At 39.8% G+C, this 26588-nt stretch overlaps 1 protein-coding gene and 1 long non-coding RNA gene across 2 annotated transcripts in view; one reads left to right on the top strand and one right to left on the bottom strand.

Annotated features, from left to right (window-relative positions):
* slc35e1 (solute carrier family 35 member E1) overlaps positions 1 to 18031 on the top strand; it is a 39709-nt gene extending 21678 nt beyond the window's left edge. Inside the window, exons 2-6 of the mRNA XM_048559687.2 lie at positions 4754 to 4824; positions 6625 to 6762; positions 8270 to 8395; positions 12142 to 12387; positions 12848 to 18031. Coding sequence (XP_048415644.1) covers positions 4754 to 4824; positions 6625 to 6762; positions 8270 to 8395; positions 12142 to 12387; positions 12848 to 13093 — 827 coding nt within the window. The 3' untranslated portion in view covers positions 13094 to 18031. The remainder of the gene's footprint in view (positions 1 to 4753; positions 4825 to 6624; positions 6763 to 8269; positions 8396 to 12141; positions 12388 to 12847) is intronic.
* LOC125465811 (uncharacterized) overlaps positions 7821 to 26588 on the bottom strand; it is a 35081-nt gene continuing 16313 nt past the window's right edge. Inside the window, exon 4 of the long non-coding RNA XR_007250319.2 lies at positions 7821 to 9873. This is a non-coding gene — a long non-coding RNA (uncharacterized LOC125465811). The remainder of the gene's footprint in view (positions 9874 to 26588) is intronic.

Genomic DNA, 26588 nt, shown 5'->3' with positions numbered 1-26588 from the left:
TCCAGTGACTTCTGTTTTTGTTCCTTGACTATGCACCCTGTCTTACCTTAAGCTGCATATAAATGCAACAACTTCTTTCAAATTTAGGTACTGGGCTCTTTACAAGTGCTTAGAAGAAATACTGAATTTTTCCCAAACTACCACCTAATTTGTCCTAAATCTTTCTTAAGTGCAATTGTCAGTTTATATTTGTTCTAGGATCAGGAGGTGCTATGAAAGACAGAGCTGGAAGCATAGAAACAGGCAAAATTGTAGGAAGTGAAGTTAGAAAAAAACTAGAGATGGAAAAAAGAACTCTGAGAAAATGTGCAAGTCAGAGGAAGATAGTGATGAAAGGAATTGTTAGAGAGTGAAAGATGAACACAACCAAATTATTTTTCCTGTTTACTGACCTATTCTCACTTACTAATATCACCTGTAATAACAGATTTGACCTGCTTTGTGAGAATGCAATCATCCGGAGACCAGATAGTGTCTTTAAATTAAATGCAGTCATTCCAGGTGCAGTAAAGGAGATTATTCAAAAAATGAAGGAAGGAGGAAGTAATAAAATGTACGCAACCTTTGAAAGATTGTTCACTTGCATATTTCAGTGAAAGTGTCGTAATTTCCAAGCTGATACAGGCCAATGGCTGTTCTAAATCATGATTTGTGAGCCTAACCTTAATGTTAAATTGCTTTTATTTTCTTCCTTCTTTCTTATTGGAGATGTGAGATAAAAGGACACCAGATATACAGTATGCAGCTAGCATTACAGCACTGTATTTGTGCTCGCCCTTTACCTGAAATTTTCAGCTGCCGTCCAAAAATGTCAATAGTTCTAAATGCCTTCTTTACCAACCTCTGTAACAGTGATGCAACTTTCAAAGAACCATGTATTTGAGCTCCCAGGTCTGTGTGTTCGACAACACTGCCTAGGGCCTTACCATTAACTGTATAAGCCCTGCCCTTGTTTGTTTTTCCATAATGCAATACTTAGCATTTATCCAAATTAAACGGCCACTTCTCAGCCCCTTGACCCAATTGATCAAGATCCCTTTGTAATCTTGATTCCAAATATTTCTAATTTGTTAACCAACCTGTCATGTGGTGCCATATCAAATGCTTTCTGAAAGTCCAAATATACCACGTCCACAGCACTAACCTCATACACTGCCTGTGTCTCTTCAACAAAGAATTCAATTACATTTGCCAGATATGATTTCTGGACAAAGCCATGTTGACTGCCTAGTATTAGCTTATTTTTTCCTATGTGTGTATCTATGACTATATTATCCTGTATTATAGCCACCTTCAAATTTCCTACTGTTGATGGCAAGCTGACAAATCTGTGGATTTCTGAGTTATACTTTGTCCCATTCTCAGTAACAGCATCGCATTTGCAATCCTCCAGTACCCTAATCCTGTGTTCAGAAGGGTCTGGAAATTTCTGTCAATGGCTCCGTGATTTGCTCCCTTACCCCTCTCAGCAATCTAGGAATCATGCCATCAGGGCCTGGTGACTTCTTTACCTGGAGTGCTTTCAGCCTTTACAGCCCCTCTTCTTTATCTATCACTATACTGCTCAGTATCCACATTTTCAAATGAGCCATTGTCACCATTTTCCAATTTGGTAAAGATAGAAGCAAAGTATTCATTTAGCACCTCTGCGGTACCTTTTGCTTCAGTGAGCAGCTTACCCTGCTTGTTCCTTACAGGCCCCACTCTATCCTTCACTCCATTTTTAACTATTTGTAGGTTTGAGGAGCATATTACTATTTGTTCCAGTGCAACCTTCCATCCTTTCCTGACGCTTACTCTTAGTCTTCCTTATTCCAGCTTTAGCCTCACCTGCATTTGAGATACACTTCCGGACTTCTGTTGCTTTTTTTTTGGTATGCATCATAAATTATCTGCCCTTACACTATTTTCCTTTAAGCGAGAAGATTAGTTCCTTTTCTGCATCAGGCACTTAGGTTGCTTACTGTAGGAGAAAATTCCAAATGCTAACAGCACTTAGAGCAAAATAATTCCTCCTTATCTCCAACTGAAGTGAGAGACCCCTTACTCTTAAACTCTACTATAAATTGTAGATTCTCCAACAAGGGGAAACCCTCACTGCATTCAACCTGTCAAGTCCATGGTCCTTTTTAATCATGACCTCTATTTGGGCATTACAAGGTGTCTCAAGGCTCTAAATTTTAAAAAAATCTTACTTTCAATCTTAAATCTCTCCACTTAATTGTGTACTTATTTTGCTCCTTTGGCCTTCACTGATGTTCAGAAGGTTTGGAACTGAAATGGTGCAAGTACAGGGGGTTTCAGGACCGCACCCTCCAGCTCCTTCTTCAGACTATATCTGCCCCTTGAAACCAGTATAGGATTCAATTACCCTTTCCTTTTTATTCTTTTATTGCTGACCAAGCAGCGTTTACCTGTTCAACAATTTCTTATTAGCTTCTAAGTTGAAGTGTTTTTGCTGAATCCTTGTAACTGACGGTGGTTAGGAAGTTCTCCTGCTTATGCTAGCCCCAAAATGAAAGCCTTCAGATATAAGGGAATCTGTTGAAGCTCTGTGGACTTCATTGTCTGTGCTGGTGTGAGTGATATCGGTGTGTCTCCTACAGCAGTGGTTTTGGGTGTAATACTCCACTGTATTTCCCAAATTTCTACAATGCGCGTTTTAAGCAACTGGTTAGAGACCTTTTTTCTCCTTGAAAGAGCTTAGATTTCTACTAAATTAAGCAAATCAAGAACCTAGTAACTGCCGACAAATAAAAATATTCTCTAATCCCTGTAAGCAATTCCAAACAACACTCCTACTAATTTGAATAAATTTCAGTTTTTTGTCTCATGATTTTTATTACTATTTTCATGCTATTGCATATGTAGATAAACATGCAATTTATCTACTAATACCTTTATTACTTAAAATATTTGAGATTGATAGTAGATTGTGTCCTGTGGTGTTTTGATGCCTTTTATTGAGGATCTGTTTGTGGCAAATGCAAGTTAATGAATAACACACTTCATGCTATGTTTATTCGTTTTAAAGTGCTTTCAGTAGATACCCAGTCGGAATGTCAGGTACACAGCATTTCAAGCAAGAATGATCTGATTATAAAAGGAGCCTTGTTCCAACTTTGAACTTGCTGTTTGCTGCATTTGTTTCAAAGTCTTGTACAATCAGCATTATACAACTGAGGTGTGAAGATTCATTTGTAAAGCATGTGATAATTTATTTGGAATTTGATGATTTCTGAGTTCCCTTACCCCATTCAAGATTCTGGACTGCTTTGGACCTGTGCTTAGTAAGAGCAGGATTAAAAATTAAGATGCTGGAAATCTGAAACATAAGAAAATACTGAAAATATATTCAGTATAAAATTATAGAATTCTGCAAACAGGAGACGTTTTGGCCTGTTTTGGCTGTACTGGTCATAAAACACTATCCAACTGATTTCCATTTTCCAGCTCTTAACCTTACAGATTACTGTGTGTTGAGTGCTTACATTTACAAATTTGATGATTTGTAAAGCGAGCGCCAGTTCAGATGTTGAGTTCCTGACCCCTGCCATTCTTTGGATGAAAAATGCCCTGTTCAATTTCCCTGTAATTTTTCTGCAGTTCTTTTAAATTGCCTGCACTGTTATTGAACTGTGCTAGGGGGAACAGATCGTTCATTGATGTATTACACAAAAGAGCACAGGGGAATTAGTATTGAGTTCTGCTGGAAGTATCCTTCCACTCACAGCAATGCATTAGCTGCCATTGAGTCAAATTTGGATCCAACCTTTTACTTTCCATTAGATCACATGGGCTTTTACTTTTATGACCAGTCGCCATGTGGTACCTTGATCAAAAGTTCTACCATTGTGGCAATCCATGCAGACTGTTTCAAATATGGTGCCATCAATAGTCCATTTTGCTGCTTCCTCAAAAAAGTTAAATCAGGTTGCTCAGTCCCAACCTTTCCTTAATAAATCCATGTCAGGTATAATGTGTTGTTAAAACACGAGTTTGTTTTCTAGGCAGGTGCTGCCTAAACTACTTTATCTCTAGCATTCCATATTTGAAGAACAAGATTAAGATTGCCCACACTCACTTCATGTCAGGTTCACAGTCAATGCGCTGTGTAATTTTATCCCATCTGCCTGAACTGAGTTTTTAAAACTCACTTCTCCAAGTGCTTAAAGCTGGCTAGTAAACAGAGCAGTGACTTGAAGAGGGGGGAGGCCTTCTAACAGTATAAACCTATTCACAGAACGTAGTGAAAGTGTCATTTTGGATCAGTCAAACTCCACATTCCATCAGCCTTAATCTGTTTGAATATTGTGCTGAAGTTTTCAGAATGGGATGAGAGTTTTGAAACTCCTGACTCAGGTGAGGGGGCACCTCTAACTGAGTGCAATTGATCCTTTAGTCTCAGTCCCCACCACCGTGATTTCACGTGTAGCCGTTGGGATTTGTGTTTCTTGTTACCTCGATGTCTCATTATCTTTCTGTTCCATTCAGTTGTGCAAGTTTTCTCCCAAAACAAAGCCAAGGCGCTTCAGTCTTTCTGAAATGTGGTATTGACTTCGGTGTGTGTTTGTGGGGTCCTCATGAAAGACTAGCATGAGATGCACACAGGATAGATATTTTGATGAGCCATTGCACTGAGATGATGGCAAAGATTGCCCTAATAAAAACCTCCAGAAATCAGTCAGGTATTTCACAAGATTGAATTGAGTTGATTCTAACTCCCTTCCCCTCACTTTGTTTTTCTCCTTAGTCAAGGCCACCATGCCTATTTGGGTGGTTCTTCTGTCCCGTCTCATCATGAAAGAGAAGCAAACTATGAAGGTAAGTGGGTCTGAGATTCTGAGGAACTTATGAGGGTTTGTAAACTACATTTTAGGAATTTCATTTTTTCCAGCTCAGTCCCAAATGCCTTCCATATCATCCAAGGAAACTAATGGTTTTGAGTTGGGATAAATAAATCTGATACCCTCCTTTCAGTTGTGAAATGCATGCTAAATAAAAATTCTTTATCTGCATGAGGGTGTTAAGTGATTTTTTTTAATGTTCTTTTTATAATAGTTGTGTGGGAATTTGCACACAAGCTGTTTCCTCTTCTTATTGAAGATCTGCGCTACTCTGAGAGAGAGAAATTGAGCTTTTGACCAGTTTGACTGGTTCAGTCACTTATCTGTTAAAGGAAGAGAGGTGTCTTGTTCCAGAATATCCTCGGTCGAGGAGCCCAACAGCAATGCCAGTGGTTCTATCTTTTGTTGGCAATATAAAAATGCCCAAAGCCTTCACAAAGAAATCTTTTCTAAATGCCAGATGATAGTACTTTGGTATGAGTATCTCTGAGAAACGGTCACTGCTTCATTAAATGAAAAGTGTTGCAAAAAACACATATCTCATTCTCAGTAAACAGTCATGACAAAGTCACTTTGATAATCAGAGTCAAATTGGGTCAGATAAAGACTGGAGTACATGTGAAGATTGTTTGTTTATAAAAAGTCATAGCATTCAAAATAAAGATCAGTGCCTTTGGATTTTGTTGCAGAACAGGAAATTCTGAATAGATGGAAAATATATGTTTTCTAAGATGCTTTTGAGTCCATTCTGCATCAGTGTATGAGTTGATTCAAGTATTATAATCTTCCTAGAGTCAATGGAAAAATAGAGCTACCAAACAATTCCCAGAATTGGGAGAATTTCACATTTCATAATATTACGTTAAGAATCAGTGTTAGTATAAATGAAGAAACAGATTGCTTCGAATATTTTCACTTTAATTTCAGGTGTAAAAAAATTTCACTTTAAATATCCCATCTGAAAAATGAGTCTTACGTTAGCACCTGCATTACCCTCCACAGATGTGACACCGTGTGCAGTTCCAAAGTTTTCTAATTCGGCCTCCAGAACATAGGATCTCTCTCATTCTTCCTCGCACTGTCTCGCTCTCTTCTGTACTCACTACTTATGACCTTTCAATCATGTTCACTAGCAGTCTTTGTGCAAAGCCCACAGGGACTATTGCCACCTGAGTGGAATGCTCTTGAGAACCTGAATTCAGATCATGACAGTCTTAAATGACAGAGATTTTCCAAAGATGTCTTCATTGCACCCCCTTAGTAATCCGGATTGAGTGTTCTGGTCATCTGAGAAAACCAAAGTTATAATCCCTACCTAACTTTGGCTTTCTGTTCTGTTATACTGTGTGTGTAACACAGTTATTGTTACTGCTGTGTTCTTACCTCTATTGCAACTCTCCTTTATATTTACCTCGTTTATACATCTTGGCTTGCTTCCTATTGGCACTGCTTCCAGGACAAGAGTAACCAGGTCATGTGAGCCAGTATTATTTCTTTCTTGAGAAAATTACAGTTAATCACTTTACAATTGATGCAAACTCTTAAGTTCTTTTCAATTATTCTTCAATCTAGTGACAAAGTCCATGGATATTTTTAAGAAATAGCAATTTTTTCTTGCTCCACTGCTTTTGTGTCAAATGTCATCACAAAAAATAAATGATCCAAATCTGGATGGGGATCAATTTCTGGAATAATAAGCACTAATCTTTATCAGGATTGTGTGCATTCAGTTGGAACTTCCCACCATGTCCTAACCATTGAATTTCCTTCTTGGCAGGTCTACATGTCATTGATTCCTATAATATCCGGAGTTTTCTTGGCAACAGTGACTGAACTTTCCTTTGATGTATGGGGACTCATTAGTGCACTTGCTGCCACTCTCTGCTTCTCTCTTCAAAACATCTTCTCGAAGAAGGTAAAGAGCTCCCTCTGAAATCTGAGTCTTGGCATGGCCTTGGCTTTGTAATTGTTGGGATAATTATGATCTGAGTGTAGAGTCATACAGGATGGAAACACACTGTTCAGTCCAACTCGTCCATGCTGACTAAGTTTCCCAAACTAAATTACTCCCAAATGCATGCATTTGGCCTATATCCATTTAAACCTTTCCTATTCATGTACTTGTACAAATGTCTTTTAAATGTTGTAACTGTATCTGTCTCCACCACTTCCTCCGGCAGTTCATTCCACACATGCACCATCCTTCTGTGGAAGGGTTGCCCCTTAGGTCCCTTTTAAATCTTTCTCTTCTCACCTTTAAAGTATGGTTTTGAATTTACCCATCCGAGGGAAAAAGTGGCTTTGTTACTCACCTTACGTATGCCTCTCATGATTTTAGGTCACCCCTCAACCTCCTAAGCTGTGGGGGAAAAAGTCCTAGCCAATCTAGCCTGTCCCCATACTTCAAACCCTTCAGTCTCTGGTAACATCCTTGTAAATCTTTTCAGCACTGTTTCCAATTTAATAACATTCTTCCTAAAGCAAGGCAACCGGACTGCATGCATTACTCCAAAAGTAAACTCACCAATGTACTGTACAGCCATGACATGATGTCTTCTATTGCTGTAACCAATGAAGGCAAGTGTGCCAAACGCCGCCTTCACCACCCTGTCTACCTGTGGTGCCACTTTCAAGGAACTGTTTACCTGCACCCCTAAGTCTCTGTTTGACAACTGTTTGCAGTCCTGTCCTGGTTTGTCTTAACAAAATACAACACCTTGCATTTATCTAAATTAAACTCCATCTGCCACTCCTCGGCCATTTGGCCCCGTTGATCCAAGTCCCACTGTACTCTGAGGTAATCTTTACTATTTTGGTGTCATCTGCAAACTTATTAACCATGCTTCCTATATCTCATCCAAATTGTGATGGCCAGTAGCACCACAAATAGAATTACAATGGAAGACTTTTGAGTACAACATCTACATTTCATCATTTATTTCACCTCTGTCAATGACACTAACAATCCTCTTCAAGACACTTAGAAGTGATATTTTGCCAAGCATCAAAGTCTCTAATCATTGGCCATTCAGTGTTTGATTAAAATCCCTTGGATAAACAAGTAAAGGAGAACTGGTACAAGAACAATGTATTGTGGGTGCCAGAAATCAGAAATAAAACAGAAAATACTGTGGAGAGATGCTGCCAGATATACTGTACATTTTTCATTGAAATTAGATGAATGCTAATTTGCTTTAATGCACAACACATCAAAACATAAAATTCTCACAGAATATTTTAATACATTATTTTTAATTTAAGCATGGAGTATGTATTATAGCTATTACAGTGCATCCAAAGTACAATTATTGAATGTGGGTAACATCTATTTTCCAAACAAATATATCCGCCTCCTGAACTAATCAATATTAAACACTGCTTCATAGAAGTTGCTCACATCTTTGTTTTTGCTCTTTTTGTAGGTGCTGAGGGATACACGGATGCATCACCTTCGACTCCTGTATATCCTTGGATGTTACGCTGTCGTTTTTATGGTTCCAACTTGGGTCCTTGTCGATGTCTCTGCATTTTTTGTAAACAGCTCAGTAGTGAGTGAATGTCAATATTGATTCTTTTTTTTATTCATTTTCAGGATGTGGGTGTCACTGGCAAGGCCAGCATTTATTGCCAATCCCTAAACTGAGTGGCTTGTTAGGCCATTTCAGAGGGCAGTTAAGAATCAACCATTTTGCTATGGGTTTGGAGTCACATATAGGCCAGGCCGGGTAAGGATGGCAGATTTCCTTCCTTTAAGGATGTTAGTGAAAACAATGAGTAATTTTTAAACAAAAATTTGGTATTTACATGATTACCATCACCCATAATAACTCCTTATTCCACACTTACTTAATTAATCAAACCTAAATTTCCTAACTGTGTGGTTAATTTGTCCAAGTCTCTGCATTGCTTTTGTAGTAAATATAATTTCTTTTTAATTCTCTTGTAGATTATTTGTGACTATCTTTTATTTATGACCCTTGATCACAAGCAGTAACATCATCTGCCCTCCTATGCCATCAAACCTTTTGTAGACTTGAAGATCTCTATCGGATCATTTCTCGATTTTGTTTTTTTCCTCTTTTCAAAAGTTTGTTTAATCTTTTACAATTAGGTATAACTTTTAAATTCTTCTTCTTCATTCATGGGACGTGGATAGTGTTGGTTATGCCAGCATTTATTGCTGTCATTCCTAATTTTCCTTGAGAAGGTTGTGGTGAACTGTCGTTTCAAACCACTGCAGTCCACATGCTGTAGGTCATTTCCCCAATGCTGTTAGCGAGAGTGTTCCAGGATTTTGACCCAGCAGTACCGAAGGAATAACGATTATATTTACAAGTCAGGGTAGTAAGTGAAGGCACTTGTAAGAGCTGGTGTTTCCACAGATTTGCTGCCCTTGTTCTTCTAGGTTTCAGGTTTGGAAGATGCTAAGAAATCTTGAGTTGTTGCAGTGCTTCTTGTAAATGCCAGATATTGCTACTGTGGTCATTGATGAAGCAACTGAAGACATTTGGTCCTAGGATACAACCCTAAGGAACTTCTGCAGTGACGTCTTGTGGTTGGGTGGATCGGTTTCCAATGACTACAGTCATTTCCCATTGTTAGGTATGACTACAATCAATAGAGAATTTTCCTGCTGATTCACCTGACTCCAATTTTGCAGGAGTTCCTTGATACCACCACACATGATCATTGCTGCTTTGATTTCGAGCAATCACCATCACTTCCACTTAAGTTTAGTTCTCTTTTTGTCAGGTTTGGAACAAGGCTATAATGAGGTCAGGAGCTGAGTGGGCCTGACAGAACATAAACTGAGAATTGGTGAGCGAGGTGTTGATGATCAAATAATGCGTGATAGCACTGTCAACGACTCCTTCGTTACTTTGCTGATAATTAAGAGTAGTCTGTCAGGGTGGTAATCGGACAGGACCTACTAGGGAAATTTTCTACATTGCTACATAGATGCCAGTGTTGCAGCTGTGCTGGAACAGCTTGACTAGAGATGTAAAAACTGAAAGAATTGCCGATGCTGTAAATCAGAAACAAAAACAAATTGCTGAAAAAGCTTAGCAGATCTGGCAGCATCTGTGGAGAGAAGTTAGAGTTAATGTTTCAGGTCTAGTGACCCTTCCTCAGAACTGGACGTGTGGCTAGTTTGGGAAATATCCCAGGCGTGTCCCAATAAATACATTTTGTACCTTCTTGTATGCCTCTATGTCATTTTTATAATGAGACAAGTAGTCTGAGAGTAATCTAACCATACCGCACAAATCTAACTCTAAACAATTAACCTTTTTTTTCATGGCTTTATTAATCTGCATCACTGGTTTGTGATTTGTCCATCTATCTGCAAATCTCTCTGCTTTTCTATTAAATCACTACTCTCTTCCAAGGAGTATATTGACCCATGTCCTGAAATGGACAGCACGCACTTATATACTGACAGTTATTTGCCAATTAAAGGCAGTTCTTCGTTTTATTCAATCTGTCCTGTATTTTATTGCTCCCCCTTTATTAATTATGACTCCCAAGTGGTGTCTTGTATTTTCAAATCTTGGTCCTTGCGACATAGTTAAATGACGAACGACACTGATCCCTGACCCATCCTGTGGATGACCAGTTTGTCTGTTTTGTCACTGTCAACGACCCCTACGTTCTCTTCTATTTTGTAGCCAAATTGCTATTCGTCCTGCTGTATGTTCCCTGACTCCACACATTTTAATCTCGGTTGAGAGATTAATATGGAACATACAACAGTTCAGTACAGGAACAAGTCCTTTGGCCCACAACGTCTGTGCCAATGATGATGCCATTCTAAACTAATCCCATCAGCCTGTATATGGTCCATGCCCCTATATTCCCAGTTGTTCATGCGTTTGCCTAAATGCATCTTAAACATTCCTATCATACCTACTTCTACAATCTCCTCTGACAGCATGTTCCAGGCACCTGCCACCCTTTGTGTAAAACAAAAAAGCTTGCCTCATCCGACTCCTTTAAACCCATGCCCCCTCGTATTTGATATATCTGCCCTGGGAAAAAGACTCCTAATCATCCAACTTATCCATGCCTGTCATATATTTTTATACACTTGTATCAGTTCGTCCCGCAGCCTCCACTCTAGTGAAAACAATCCATGTTATTCCCAACCTGTTCTTACAGGTAATACTGTCCAAATCGGGAAACTTCTTTTGTACCCGCTCCAAAGCCTGCACACCCTTCCTATAGTGTGGCAACCAAAAACTACGCACAGTACTCTAAATGTGGCTTAAACATATTTATTGGCCTTTTGAAAATATATTGTGCTTGCTGTGTAGGATTTGGGGAAATTTTCTGCATTGCTAGGTTGTTGAATCTTGTTTACTCTTTCACTTTATTTCAAGAATTCATTAGTCAAACATGATCTTCCCTTTTGGAATCTCTATTGACTATTTTTAATTGTATTTTCAGTTTATAGACAGTTTTCTGATGCATCTTTTGAGAAAGGATTTTATTTTCTGATGCTTCTTTGAATAAGGATTTAATTTTTTTACTTACCCACAAATATTGAGTAAAACCGATGTTTGCCTGGACTTTTATTTATTTCCCTTTTTAAATTTGGAATCACCTGAACTGCCTGTGGGTCCTCTGACACTATTCCCTCTGCTACTAAATTTCTAATTATGTGCTATAGTATCTCTGATATCTCTTCATTAACTTTAAGATATGCTGAATGCACCCAGCATTTTATCTTCTGTAAAATTATCATTAATATCTTTCATTCTGAGATGTTTTGATATCTTTTTAGATCTCTTTGTTGAGTTCATTACCTGCAGGTTTACGGAGTTTCCTTCCTCTATCCTGATTTTTCTTGTGTCATTTTGTGTCTAGAATTTTTTTTATATTCCTTGGTAATTTCATTTAGTTGCTTTCTCAACATTCCTAATTGTCTCTGATTTCTTTCTGAACCTTTTTGTGTTGCCGTTTGACATCCTCTACATGCTTAACGAATGTCTGCTCCTTATTCTTAGTTTCATTTTGCTCTTATTTCTTTACTAATTCATGTGTATTTTTACTGGTTTGTTCTTTCTTGTTTTTAAGTGGAAGATATTTCTCCTGGACTTTTGACCACTCTTCCATCTGACCATCATGGACAAAGGGGAAGATACAAAAATAAGTTTTAAAAGTATTATAGTTAGGGGATTGGGAATGTATTGGGAAAAAATAATAATGAGTTTTCTATTATTTTCTATGCAATATTTAGTAATAACTGCACAGAGATGTACTGTGTCACCGACTCGTTGCTTGTCTTTTCCAGACTGATGTCTCCCACTGGTACTGGACCCTCATATTGCTTATCATCAGTGGCTTCTGTAACTTTGCTCAAAACATGGTTGCCTTTAGTATTCTGAACCTCATCAGCCCACTCAGCTACTCTGTGGCCAATGCCACGAAGAGGATCATGGTGATTTCAGTATCACTAATCATGCTGCAGAACCCAGTCACTTCCACCAATGTCATAGGGATGATGACTGCCATCGTTGGGGTTTTCGCCTATAACAAGGTCAGTTTGCCTTATTCTTAAGTGAGACACTGCTCTAATCTACTGTTTCCTCCTAATGCTGATCTGCATTGAGATGCAGTTTCCAGGGATCGACTGACTTCTTGTCGGTTGCCACAATGTGTGGTGATGTTCTTATCTGCAAATATTAAGCCTAATTGGCCACAGGAGAACCCTATCGCAGGTTCTCGGGCTGTCCTGCTCCTGTCTTATCCTGTGTGTTTTAAGCGCAGAGCAAGAAATCTGTCAGAATTGAGGCAGCCAATGGGGTAGGCAAGTTCTGTTTCTGCCTCGCACAAGATCTGCTGAGAGAACTTGGTGCTATTAATAGATAAAATGAGAAAGCAATCTCCTTATGTCTCAACCGTTACTCACCCAGAGCGGTTTGGCACAATTCAGTTGTTTAAGATGAGAATTAATCTTTAATTTATCCCCACTAACTTCTTATCTATTTCTAAAACAGGCTAAATATGATGCCAACCAAGAAGCCAAGAGAAAGTTGCTCCCAGTCACCTCCGGGGATCTTGTGTCTCTTGATCGGCATGAAGAACTGTCTGTTGATCAGAAGGGACAAATGAATGGGACTGTGCTGTATTCTCAATATACAGACTACCAGTATGGACGGAATGGCCTGCTGGCTGAACAGTTGCAGTACAACCGGCAAAGTGCCCTTGGAACCACTCATGTTTCCAACCGCTTTGATGTCTAAACGTGTCTAACTTCACCCTTAACTTATTCGACATACAATCAGGAACTCCTGGTTAGCCCATAGATTTTAGAAAGAGGTCTCGGTCTGAGGCCCTACTTTTTTTATTTAATGGTAATGAAGAGAACACTGTAACTCAGACTTTCATGAAGGTACATTTTGCACCTTGTCTGTTGTTTTGTGCATGTGAGGTGTTCGTTCTGCCTCAAAGTGGCAGGGGAGAGCATATGACATCGTCAACCTGTGTGAGATGTTTACTTCAGATGAGCATTAAGTTGTAAACTACCTGCACAAGAACATCTTAAAGAAATACGATAAAGATATTAAAATCATTAAAAGACCCAATTAGCCCAATATTAAACAGCCCCCTGCCACCCAAAACCAAGCCAGAAGGTCTACTGTTGCAGTTCCTCCATTTTTACAGGGGATGATTTGTTAATGATCTCTTTAGATAGATAGGTACTTATTTGTCTGTGATTCATGAATTAGGGAGTATTGATCAAATGAATCCAATAATTGCTACACTGTAATGTAAATATAATGGATCCATGCGTTTTGCATTGGGAGGAGGGAAATCCCATTACCTTGAGGTTGAGATGTTCCTGTGTGACCTGTATATTCCCTTAGTACCGCAACTTGTCTGTTAACCACATATTCCCAGATCAGTCTAGATTTAATCCAAATTTTTCAAAAAACGTGTGTACAGCAGAGGTAGACTCCGTTCTGATTACACTAAGTTTAAATAGTTCAATTTAGCATAGCACCTGAAGTTTCTGTGAGCAACCAAAATTAATAATCCGATCTGGTGACCAAACTGCTGATTGCACTTTGTCTGTCTTGTGTCTCCACACTTCTGTTTAATTGAATTGGAACAAATTTGATTCAGACTGACTCAGTAGTTACCACTCTTAACTCTAAAGGTTGTGGATTAAGGCCCAACTCCAGAGATCTGACCACAGAATCTGAGTGACACTTTGATGAAGTACTGAAAGAGCTCTGTGACGTCAAAGGTATTAATTTTTCAAATGAGAGATTAAACAAAAGCCCTGTAATTTTATTTGATGTAAAAGATCCCATGGCACTATTGAAGACACTATCTTAACCAACTTTTATCCCGCAACAATATCACCAGAAACTGATAAACAAAGCATTATCTCATTTGCTGTTTGTATACAGCACGGTCTGTCAAATCATTTGATACATTTCGTACAGTACAACATTCATTACACTTTGTAATAAATTGGCTGTAAAGGATTCAGGACTTGCTATGATGGTGAAAAGCACTGGATAAATGAAGATATTTCAGTTTTTTTCTTTTTAATCAATCTGATGAGTATTGCAATAGTTCACATTCATAATGGTAAGGAGATTTCAGCATGCAGAATTAGTGCAAATTCACAATGTAATGAAAAAGGGAATGATGTGTAAGTTCAGGGTGGGAACAAATGTAAGTCTTCAGTCTCCTTATAAAGAATGAACAAATCAGAAACTGAATTTAAATAAAAAAGAAATTTCTTTTAAGAATTTAGCAAGTCAGCCTACAACTGTGAAGAAGATATATTTGTCATTTTGGGAGTGTGCTTTTTCAAGAAGGATATATGTGTGTGTATATATATATATATATATGAAACATAAATCTGTTTGTCTTCACAGCTGCATACTTGATGTAATTCTAAACCCGATGTTGTGCTGTTCACAAACTCGTAAGAATCAGTTTCCTTTCTTTTGGTTGTTTTTATGCTGTTTTCACTCCAAGAATCAGTTTGTTCTGAATTTGCTGCTTGAATCTATTACTGGTACCTGTTATTGCAAAGATATGTTAAATTGCTTCACAAATGAAACCTGTTGGCCAAGTTGGAAGTTAGCACTGATCAAAAAGAGATATCACTGTTATTAATGAGTGACCAATGGTCATACTGGCTAAAAGGGAATTTATTATTTTTGATTTGCACATTATACGTTTTGTTGCTCTTGTTTCTTCACAGCCTTTTTTACATGCTTTGTTGACATTGTCTGTCAAACTCTTTCTGTCTACCATCTTTGTCTATTTTTTCTCACATTGAATTGTATCTGATTTAAACGTCCTAACAATATGTTCCTTTTCCAGTTTCATTGCTTTATTTTTAACGCTGTCTTGTGATCATTGCAGCATCTGTGCAGTTTCAAGATGCACTCAGCAAAGCATTACAATTTTTTGTGAAATTCTGAATGTTAAGAATAGGTGATGTAACCAGAAAACACTTACCATCATGGAAGTTTCATGAGTCATAGAATGAAGGTGGTTGCCTGATTTGCAGTAAGGAAATTCTGTTTATTGCCTGACACCCTACAAGTCCTTAATCTCTTTGATAGAAGGAAGTGGGAAAACAGTGCTCCTCCTTTGTTCAGTTATTTTCTGAGCCTGAGGAGTCAGTGCTCCCAGCCACTTAAAATGGAAACTAATCTTTACATGGTACATGATACCATCACCATGTTGATCCTGTCCATTGACTGCATGTCTACTTCAAAAATCTCTGTACGTTTTAAGGGTCAAGTGGGCTTTTGAGATCTTGAGGGGCTGATTTTATTATTTACTTCTGGTTAGTAAGGATTCCTGTTCTTAAAATCAATCCATGTCCCCCACACCTATCAAACCAACTTTCTCAAGGTACATTTCAGGTTTTATCTTTGTCTCTGTCTTGCAGAACTGTGCAATGGATTTAGGCTGCAAGTTATTCTTTACTGCAGGAACAGTCATTAGCATTTGTACTTAATGGGACCTTACTGTACATAAATTGGTTGCTTTGTTTCTAATATTACAACAGTGGCTGCATTTAAATGCTTCATTGTCTGGAAAGCACTTTGGGATTTTGAGATCATGAATAAGACTATATAAATGTAAGTCTTTCATTCTTTTAAAAAAAAACAAAATCCACACATTATACAGAATAACCTTTGCATTTCTCCAGGAGACATCGCAGTTGTTTTCAGTCATGACCGTGCACTAATTTTCCATTTATGTGCGATAAATTTATAAACCTGTTTTTATATCATGGTGGTACAACCTGTGGTGAATGCTGGAGAAGTGCTCATTCAATTTGGCAATTTTACAATTACTTTCAGCTGTGGAACAACTGGATTGCATAATCATCCACAGTGTTTGAGTCCGAACTGAGAATTAACTCGAGCAATCACTATTCCCCAAAACACTGAACTGTTTGATCCAGTTCAGGAATAGCATTTATTTAACGTGCTTTGTGACATTTTCTTGTAAATACTGTTGAAATTTGAAATTAAGTCTACCTCTGAATGTTTATTTTCGATTGTATAGTGGCTGTATGAAAATGCCCGTGAATTATTTTCCTTTGTTATAGATCACTGGGATGAGTTTAAAAATTAGTTCCAGTTTGTTCTGACTTGGACAGATTATCTCAATGAATGGAGATATGTAATAAAATGGATAATTCTGTAGCTAAAATTCTGTCACAAATATAGGAAATCAGGGTTTGCTTCTCGAATTGAAATCAAAGTCAGTTGTGTGTTGTGCAGTCTTACATAATCAGTGGAGTGAAATGTTCTAAGTGACCAAACACTGGCCAGACATTTTCAGAAATTACATACAGGGTGCTTGGGCTGCAAGGATAGAACTTGAGGATTACAGGAACTTGGTACCCAGAGAGAAAATGAGGTGCTATTTCCTGACTTACTCATTATTTCTAAAGCTTAATTTTTCGATCAGATGTTATTAAAGATGAAATTCATTTTATTAACAAGTCTTTGTTCATTTTTAGATTGAAACGATCATCTTTTTAAGGAGGAAATATTGCTGAGCAATTCATCACTTCAAAGTTTCACTCATTTGCTCATTGGTATTAATTTCATGATTAGTGCAGATGTATCACCCTCACATGCATTATGGTGAAAGTTGTGCTTTGCAACCTAAAAGTGAATTAAGAAAATAAATTCATTTTAGTCTCAAAGTATAAGACAGAATACACGATCTTAAAAAAAACGTAGTGCTGAGTGGAAACATTGATGGTTTTGCATTTGCCTCTTGCACCTTTTTCTGGCATCGGTGTGTGTTTTGTAAATAAAGTTTAAGAAAAATGCAAATGTTGGGAATCTGAAATTAGAACAGAGAATGTTCTGAGTATTCACATAAAAGCAAAATCCTACAGATGCTGGAAATCTGAAACAAACAGAGAAATTGAGAGAAACTCAGCAGGTCTGGCAGTATCTGTGGCAGAAATAATATTTCAAGTTGTATTTTTTCAAAACTTTTATCTTCTGCAGTTTTAAGGAAGAAGTCTGAAGGAGAGTTATACTGGATACGGAATGTTAACTGTTCATCTTTCTCTCTCTCAATGCTGCCAGACCCGCTGCTGTAGCTTTCTCTGATGCTGTGATCATTCAGCAGGTTTGGCATCAACTGCAGAGAGCGAGGGAGAAGAAAGTAGTGTAATAGATGGGAAACATTAATTATGTTCTTTTTCTCTCCTCAAACGAAGCCAGATGTACTGAGTGTTTCCAGCATTTTCTGTTTTTATTTCTTTTGGACCAACCTGTTTTGTGCCATTTAACTAGCAGTTGAAAGGGAAATTTCCCTGGTATTAAACATGATTCTTGTTCTGATTCAGATCTTTGCTTCCTTTTGTTACTTTTCGAGAAAGGTTCTCACCATTGTATACTCTAAAATACATAAGCAGTGGGACCTGTTTGAAAAACTGGATAACTTTTCCCCTTTTAATTTGTGATGTTTCAAAATGTTTCCAGATCCATGTATTCTTGCACGTTTCCCCCACGTGGTAGTATTGTTTCTCACAGTCAATGGTTGGAAGTCAGTGGAGGTGAATGTATATGTGCCAACCCTCACTAATATATCATGTCTATCTGTGGAATGTTTTTAATGTTATTGGAAAAAAAAAGTGACTCTTAAATTAATAAAGTGAAAGAAGAAGCCAGTACTAGAATATCTTCATTTCAAACAACAATCAAGATTCTGCACAGCAAGCAGTTTGTAGTCTTGCAGGCACATCGGAGGTTCATTGGGTGGGTGTCCTCTGACACGGACTGCAATGACCCACGTGATGAAATCTTGTATTAGTCTAAATAATATCCGCAGTTCTAACAGGGCAACATTTTAATATTTCCATACCCATACCCTGTTTTGCAATGATGGCCTAAATCAAACTGTAAGTATGTAAGTGTGATGCCTGTGTGTTGGAAGGGTAGGGTGCCAAGTGGTACAGGTTAAGGTGCAAGGGGTTCTGGGGAGGGATGGGGTTGTTGGGTCAAGATTTGGGGGAAAGGTGCAGTTTCAGGTGTGTGAGGAAAGAATGGGGTCTATTGAATAGTCAATCAGGGATTAAATTATGGGTTTAATACTCCCAAGTATTTCATTTAACTTCAATGGGACCAATGAAGTCTCCAGTTTAAATGGACACTGAAGAAAGGTCATTGAACTCAACATGTTAATTCTGTTTTCTCTTCACAAAGATGAGACATGCTGATTTTCTCCAACAATTAGAACATAGAAAAGTACAGGCCCTTCGGCCCACGATGTTGTGCCATGGAATATTACTAATCCAAAAATAAAATAATCTAACCTACATTCCCCTCAATTCACTGCTGTCCATGTGCACGTCCAGCAGTCGCTTAAATGCCACTAATGACTCCGCTTCCACGACTACCACTGGTAAACTATTCCATGCGCTCACAACTCTCTGGGTGAAGAACCTCCCTCTGACGTCTCCTCTATACCTTCCTCCTAACACCTTAAAACTATGACCCCTTGTGGCAGTCAATTCTGCCCTGAGGAAAAGTCTCTGGCTATCGACTCTATCCATGCCTCTCATTACCTTGTACACCTCAATCAGGTCACCTCTCTTCCTCCTTTTTTCCAGAGAGAAAAGTCCGAGCTCAGTCAACCTCTCCAGTCCAGGCAGCATCCTGGTAAACCTCCTTTGCACCCTCTCCAAAGCCTCCACATCTTTCCTATAATAGGGCAACCAGAACTGGACACAATATTCCAAGTGTGGTCTCACCAGGGTTTTGTACAGCTGCAGCATAACCTCGCGGCTCTTAAACTCAATCCCCCTGTTAATGAAAGCCAAAACACCATATGCTTTCTCAACAACCTTCTCCACCTGGGTGGCAACTTTGAGGGAGCTATGCACTTGAACACCAAGATCCTGCTGTTCCTCCACACTGTCGATAGTCCTGCCTTTAAGCATTTAAGTTCGACCCTCCAAAATGCATCACCTCGCATTTGTCCACGTTGAACTCCATCTGCCATTTCTCAGCCCAGCTCTGCATTCTGTCAATGTCTCGCTGAAGCCTGCAATAGCTCTCAATACTATCAACGGCACCTCCAACCTTTGTGTCATCAGCAAACATACAAACCCACCCCTCAACCTCCTCATCCAAGTCATTTATAAAAACTACAAAGAGCAGAGACCCAAGAACAGAGCCCTGCGGGACACCACTCAGCACTGACCTCGCAGAATACTTACCATCTACAACCACTCTCTACCTCCTGTCAGCCAACCAATTCTGAATCCAGACAGCCAAATCACCCTGTATCCCATACATCCTGACTTTATGAATGAACCTGCCGTGGGGACCCTTATCAACTGCCTTGCTGAAGTCTATGTACACCACATCCACGGCTCAACCCTCGTCAACCTGTCTTGTGACCTCCTCAAAGAACTCAATAAGATTTGAGAGGCATGACCTCACCTCACAAAGCCATGCTAACTCCCTTTAATCACGCTATGCTTTTCCAAATAGTCATAAATCCTATTCCTCAGAATTCTTTCCAAAACTTTGCTGACCACAGACGTAAGACTGACTGGTCTGTAATTTCCAGGGATCTCCCTATTCCCTTTCTTGAAAAGAGGAACAACATTTGCCTCCCTCCAATCTTCCGCTATTTGTTTTTTTTTGTTATTTTTGGAAGGTTCCAGCCGATAAGGAATAGCCCAGCAGAAAATTCAATTTTCCAGGCAATTCCCTTTGAGTCTGCTATGCTGGGGATTTCTCAGGGTCCCTATGTACACCTCAGATATATGCCGGAATGACAATGTCTGACCTGTGGAAAATCCAGGCCAGTTCATTGATCGTAAGAGTTTTAATAAATGGAAAGGTCCAGATTAAATATCAATTCTTTGTAAAAAAGTGTAATGAAAATGTGGTATAATGTCCACAGTAGGGATGTTCAGAAGTCCCCTGATGTTAGCATTGATTTGCTACTCTATTCTGATTCAGCAGAAGTGAAGGCTGTAGCTTTACATGTCACAGAAGGTCTGACTGAGGTTAAAGACAGAGAGATCACAGGAAGGAGTTCTGTATTTTTCCTGCGTGTGCTAATCAAAGCAATACCAAAACAAAATCTGTTGCTAGTCTGGTCAGTATTAGAAACAGGTATTAAAGTGGCCAAAACATTCTTTAAAGATGTAGATAATTTAAATAAATGGTGAGTCCTTAACTAAGGTTCAAAGAACTAACCTGGAGTTATGCAAGTCCCACAATTAGCCAACATTGGACCTGAAGCTGAGGGAGTTAAGTTGGAATTCCAAGAGGAAATGGAGACATTCTCACAAACTGCAAATGAAGAGTGAACGGTTGTTCATGTGATAGTGGTACAATGCCTGGTATTAGTCATACAGCATGGAAACAGACCGATTAGTCCAACCAATCCATTCCAAACATAACCCCAAACTAAGCTAGTCCCACCTGTCTGCACCTGGCTCATATCCTTCCAAACCTTTCCTTTTCATGTACTTACTCAAATGTCTTTTAAACATTGTAAAGTACCCACATCCACCACTTCCTCAGAAGATTCATTCCTAATACAAATCACCCTCTGTGTACAAAATAAAATTGCATCATGTCTTTTTTTAAATCTCTCTTCTGTCACCTTAAAAATGTGTCCCTAAGTCTTGAAACTCCCCATCCAAGGGAAAGGACAACTACTGTTAACTCTATCTATACATCTCATTATTTTATAAACTTCTTTCAGTCCACCTCTCAATCTTTTACTCTGTAGTGAAAAAAAATCCCAGCCTATCCAGCCTTTCGTATAACTCAAACTTTCCATCCTGGTTAATCTCTTCTGAACCCTCTCCAGCTTGATAATATCCTTCCTAAAACTGGGTGACCAGAACAGGATACAGTATTCCAGAAAAGGCCTCACCATGTCGTGTACATTCTCAACATGACTTCCCAATTCCCATACGCAAAGGACAGAGCGATGAAGGTAAGTGTGCCAAACATCTTTTCAACCATCTTGTCTGTATGTGACACAAACTTCACAGAATTATGTAGCTGCACCCCTAAAGAAATATTGAGTGACAGTACATGCACTTCCTTTGACAGGGCATCTGGGAGGGCAAAAAACCTCCAGCATTGATAAACAGGCATTTTCTTTGGCAAAGCCTTCATCAGGACATAGTGCAGTTTTGTAGAACATGCCATAAATGTTAAATGGTGGGTAAACCTCAATATATAATCAAACCCAGAACCTTTAATACCAACACTGATCTTTGAGGAACTATGAAGTTGGATGCTGAGAACAAACATATGGACGTACATGGAATAGTGTAGGTTAGATGGGCTTGAGATCGGTATGACAGGTCGGCACAACATCTATGTTATGTTAACTTTGCTGGACTATTGCCAAAAATGAAAATGGAACTCCAGCACATCCTTACTCATATGGAAATGACAACTCTCTTCCCAGGGGCTATTTCTTTGAGGGTAGTAGCAGCAAAGTGATGGTGGTTTAATTAATTCAATCTTTTTACTGTTTTTGAGTTACTAGTAGTAATGCAGTTAGACCAACGTTCCAGCTTCATGTCTAAAATATTTTAAAACATTATGTGTAATTTAAGTATAAATCAGTTAAAGTCTACAGTACTCCATCAGCAGATAAAGGGGAGGTACTATCACACTCAAGACAATAATTAACAAAGATCTGAATTTTCTGTTACCAGAATGACAAAATGGATCTTCTGGGTTTAGACTGTATGAATTAATCTATGATCGTAAGGTTAGAGCTTCATTAAAATTAATGAAGGAAGACTTTTTTTAGCACAGTAAGACAAATCCTTTATGTTGAATTGTGCCCATGAACTGAATGTTAGTTTTTTTTTAAATTAAGTCCAAGTTGCATCAAGTTTTTTGGAGGGTCTTTTAAGCATGTGGCCTAGCCGGATTTCTCACCCAACTTTGGTAAGAGATTTCCCTTACCAAACTTGCCATCTTTAATTACCTATCCTGCCCCAGTGTGTCTCTCATCTTATAGCATCACATCTTTCTGCCCGTTTTCTAACACAATTTAGGTGGAACATTTTGCTACACAGTGGAAATCTGCCGAAATACTAGCATCCCTTACATCTACACCATCTTTAAAAGGCTGTTGTGTACCTGGATGAACACTGGCATTCGAAAGCTACCCTGCTCATTGAAGGACACAGTTGAAACATGACGAGGGGGAGAAAATGGCAACATGTTTCTCTAACAGGGATCTGAGGTCCTGCTGGATGGAGTGATCTAAAGGTGAGGTGTCTGCTTCCCAGGAGCCTGAGGAGGCTTTGCCACCAGATCCTGTCAGTCTGATCCAAGGTCAGCTTCCTGGACAGTGCAATCTCAAGGGTGTGGAGAAGTGGCTAACAATCAGAAAGGTCAATGACCTTCTCTGCTCCATCAGCATATCACACCTCTCTCTGCTACCTCATAGTCAATTTACCTCTGTTACTGCACCCACCTCCTGCCAATACTCACGCTCTGCCAGTCTTTTTTTCTCGTGCAACACTTTTCCCTAACTCACTCTTATTCCCATCAGCAAGTCCTCCCCATCAATAAATCTTCGTGCCCTCTGTTCTTTCTCCTCTGTCCTTCAGGATACCTCACTAGCACCCTTTCCCCACATGCACCAGCACTAACTGCTGACCTACCTGCCATAGTTTCACTCGTTCACTCTGTTTCGTTCATTACATAAGAAAACAAGGTTAACAGGACAGAGAGCCTGTACAGATAGATAGGTGCCTAATGTCCATGTGGGGAGGATCCTGGCCCTAAAAGCAGAAGATCAGGGACACATTTGTTGCTAAGATATCTGTGTCCCACCAAACAAATTAGCGCTACTCTCCATTCTACTGCAGTTCTCTCAGTAACGTTGCTGTCGCTCTCAAACACTGCACAATATTTCTAACCACTGGCCACAATGCCTCCTTTTTTTTGGCTGGCAGGTTCTGTTAGCCTCCCTACAACCTTTTTTAATGAATTGTCCAGGAGCACCACCGTTGATTTCTGAGGCTAGGAGTATGGAGACCCCAAAGCAAGTATCAGCAAAACTGCTTCCTGCACCCCCAACTGCCACAGCCTGGTCCTCAAAACTGAAGCCCTAGTGATAGGGGCACTAGGGACCCTTAACTCCAGTACAAGAGTCCCATCCTCACAAGGAGACAGCTTGGTGCCAGGAAGGACCTGCTGGAGATGGAACCACACGCAGGCCTCCCTACACTTCCCATTCAGGACACTGCAGAAGTGACTGGATCTACCACCACCTCTTTGTCTACCCCACTGACAAGTGTCATTGGGATCATTCCACAAACCTCCAGGGCTATTAGTCTCAGCTGCGAGCATCTTTCTTCCAGCATAGCTGCAGATCGGGGAGTGCACTAAGATGTAGGAGGGAGAAAAGGGCAAAACATAATTAGGGCACTTTGGTGGCACAGGTGAAAATGGACTGTAAGTCACTCCATTTCTATATGAATATTCTTGATGTCAACTGTCATGTGTTTTTGAGTCTCTCTTCGTAGGTGCTAAATACATCTACACACCATCCAGTGGCACTTTATGGCTGCAAATAAGGTTCAATGGCTGGAGGTGTACGCCGAGAGCCTACTTCACCATCTGGAAGCAGGAGGAGCATTACATATCAATATGAATGTGCACAAAGATTTAGTTATCATACGGGCACCAGCACTGGCTGTGTCAATGATTAGAATGGCAAGGGAGTGGGCAACCAGTGTGTCTAAGCGCTGTACACTGCATGGGCCTATGACTAATGGTGCTTCCCTGTAAAAGCCCCATAATCAGTGTTTGCTGCAGGGCCCTCGGTTGCAAGTCTCATCACTTACCCTGCCCATTCTGAGTGTGCTTGCTGCCACTTTCTTCCCAAATGCAAACTTTCCCATTCCAGCATGATGGAAAGCGACATTGAGCACAGCCTGTTAGTGGTTCCTAGTCTCAGTCTGAACCAAACAGTGACACTTCCCCAAAAATTCCATATCCCAAGGAAATCCTATTAATGTCACGACCCCAAGTTCCCATCCAAGGCATCTGCATTTGCTTACACTGGCCCACTTTTCCAGCCAGCCCCGGCCTATAAGATGACCATACTATGTCATTTCTTTGCTCTTCCTTGAAGCCTGGATGCTTCTGATCGTGGATGACCACCCCCTTCTGCATTACCCCCTTCCCAGCTATGCCATACTGTATTGTCCACCTTGTAAATTCTGCAAAACCCGTCCCCCTCAACTTGGCTATTGTACTGCAACCTTAGCCAGAGCTTGCAGTATGCAGTCCCCAGACCCAAAGACTAACCTGCCAAAGCTCAGTTCTGCGGCAACAGCAGTACTTGTACCCGTCCTGTTCTCCCTTAGTTTCTGCACACTGACCCTGGCCACCCCCTCAATTGACATGACCGGCAGCCCCTTGCAAAACTTGCCAGATCCCTAACTGGAGCCTATATGCCTCCCCATTCACATTAGCCCTATCCCCAGCACTGGTCACTATGAAGGACTGCAGAGGCACAGACCCCCTGACGAGATAACACAGATTATACACCTGACCATGTACCATGTTCTTGTTTCCTTGGTGCACTTTCCTGCATCTAACTTTTCTGGTGAGATTGGGAAGACCAGAAGAAATACGAATAGGGGTCACTCAAAACTGCTCCACCATTCAACAGGATCATGGCCAACCTGATTATTCCTCTCACCCACTTTCCTGCTTTTTCCCTCTAACTTTTGATTCTCCAACTGATCTAGAATCTATCTCAGCCTTAAATATACACATTGACTCTGCTCCCAGTGCCTTCTGTGGCAAGGAGTTCTCAATCCTCAGAGATTACTTATGCTTTTATGGACTGGACCAGACCAGATCTCCCAAAGTTCGATACGAAGTCGTGTGCCGAAGGACCTGTGCACTGTGCTGTACTGTTCTATGTTCTATGATTTCTACGTGAGACCACATAGACATAAATATGATCAAGACCATGAGCGCCAGAGACCTGGGTTCAATACCACTATTGGGTGACTGTCCGTGGAACTTGAACATTCTACCTTTATCTGTGCGGGTTTCCTCCAGGTGCTCCAGTTTCCTCCCACAGTCCAAAGGTGTGCAGGTTAGGTGGATTAGGCATACTAAATTAACCATAGCATCCAGGAATATGCAGGCTAGGTGGATGAGGTTTGGGAAATGCAGGGTTACAATGCAAAAAGGTAGGGGGTGATGCTGGGTAGAGATGGTGTTCGGAGGGTCAATGGGAACTCAATGGGCCAAATGGCTTGCTTCCACACTGTAGGGATTCTATGATCTGTATTGACTTAGCATATGCTTCACTCTGCCATTGACATAAGATAGGGATCCTACCTTAGTACAATGAGGAGCACATGAGACCCTGGAATCAGGCATTTCTGAAACTGAGATGGCAGCCTGATAAAGCGACTAAATGCATGCTGCACTGCAAAAGTGCAGCTAAAAGAGCTAAATGATTCATAACGAATGGATCAGATCAAAATCATGAATAGTAATGGACAATTAAAAACCAATGGTGGGGGAGGTTCCAGAAATACCCCCATCAGAATGATGGCAGAGCAGTGCAGAAGACAATGATTTTCAACTAGAGGTGCAGACTAGCTGGTCCATCATTGCCTTTTGTTGAGTCTTCAAAAAATACAGATTTCTCCATGAGACATAAAGGAAGAGCTGAATGAAACGGATACAGTGAAAGTTACAGATCCTGGCTGTTAGTACTTGAGATGCAGAATTAGCTGTACGTCCAATCGAGCTGTAAAATGAAAACATCAACCTGATAATACGAAAAATTGTCCAGTTATGTCGAGTTCATTAAATGTAGGACAAATCCAATCCAGCCATAACTACCCCTTGGGTTTATACTCTCAATCATCAACAGAGTGTTGGAAGTTTTCAATGACGATATTATTAAGCAGTAATTAGTCATGAGCAATATGCAGACTGATACTCAGATTGGTCTTGCCAGAGCCATTTGACTCCTGACATCATTCCAACTTTGACCTAAACAAGAACTGAACAACTGAATTTATAACCGTGAGGTCAGAGTAACTGTGCTTGATATCAAAGCAGCATTTGCTTGAATATGACTTCAAGAAGTCCTGACAAAAATTAAGTCAGTGGGAATCAGGGAAAAGCACAAAGCTGTGAGAATCCCACCTCAGATGAAGGAAGACGGTTGTCACAGTTCAATTAG

Source organism: Stegostoma tigrinum, chromosome 30, assembly GCF_030684315.1.
Source record: "Stegostoma tigrinum isolate sSteTig4 chromosome 30, sSteTig4.hap1, whole genome shotgun sequence".
Lineage (NCBI taxonomy): Eukaryota > Metazoa > Chordata > Chondrichthyes > Orectolobiformes > Stegostomatidae > Stegostoma > Stegostoma tigrinum.
The sequence above is the reverse complement of the archived record's forward strand: the minus strand, read 5'-3'. Positions and strand labels throughout refer to the sequence as shown.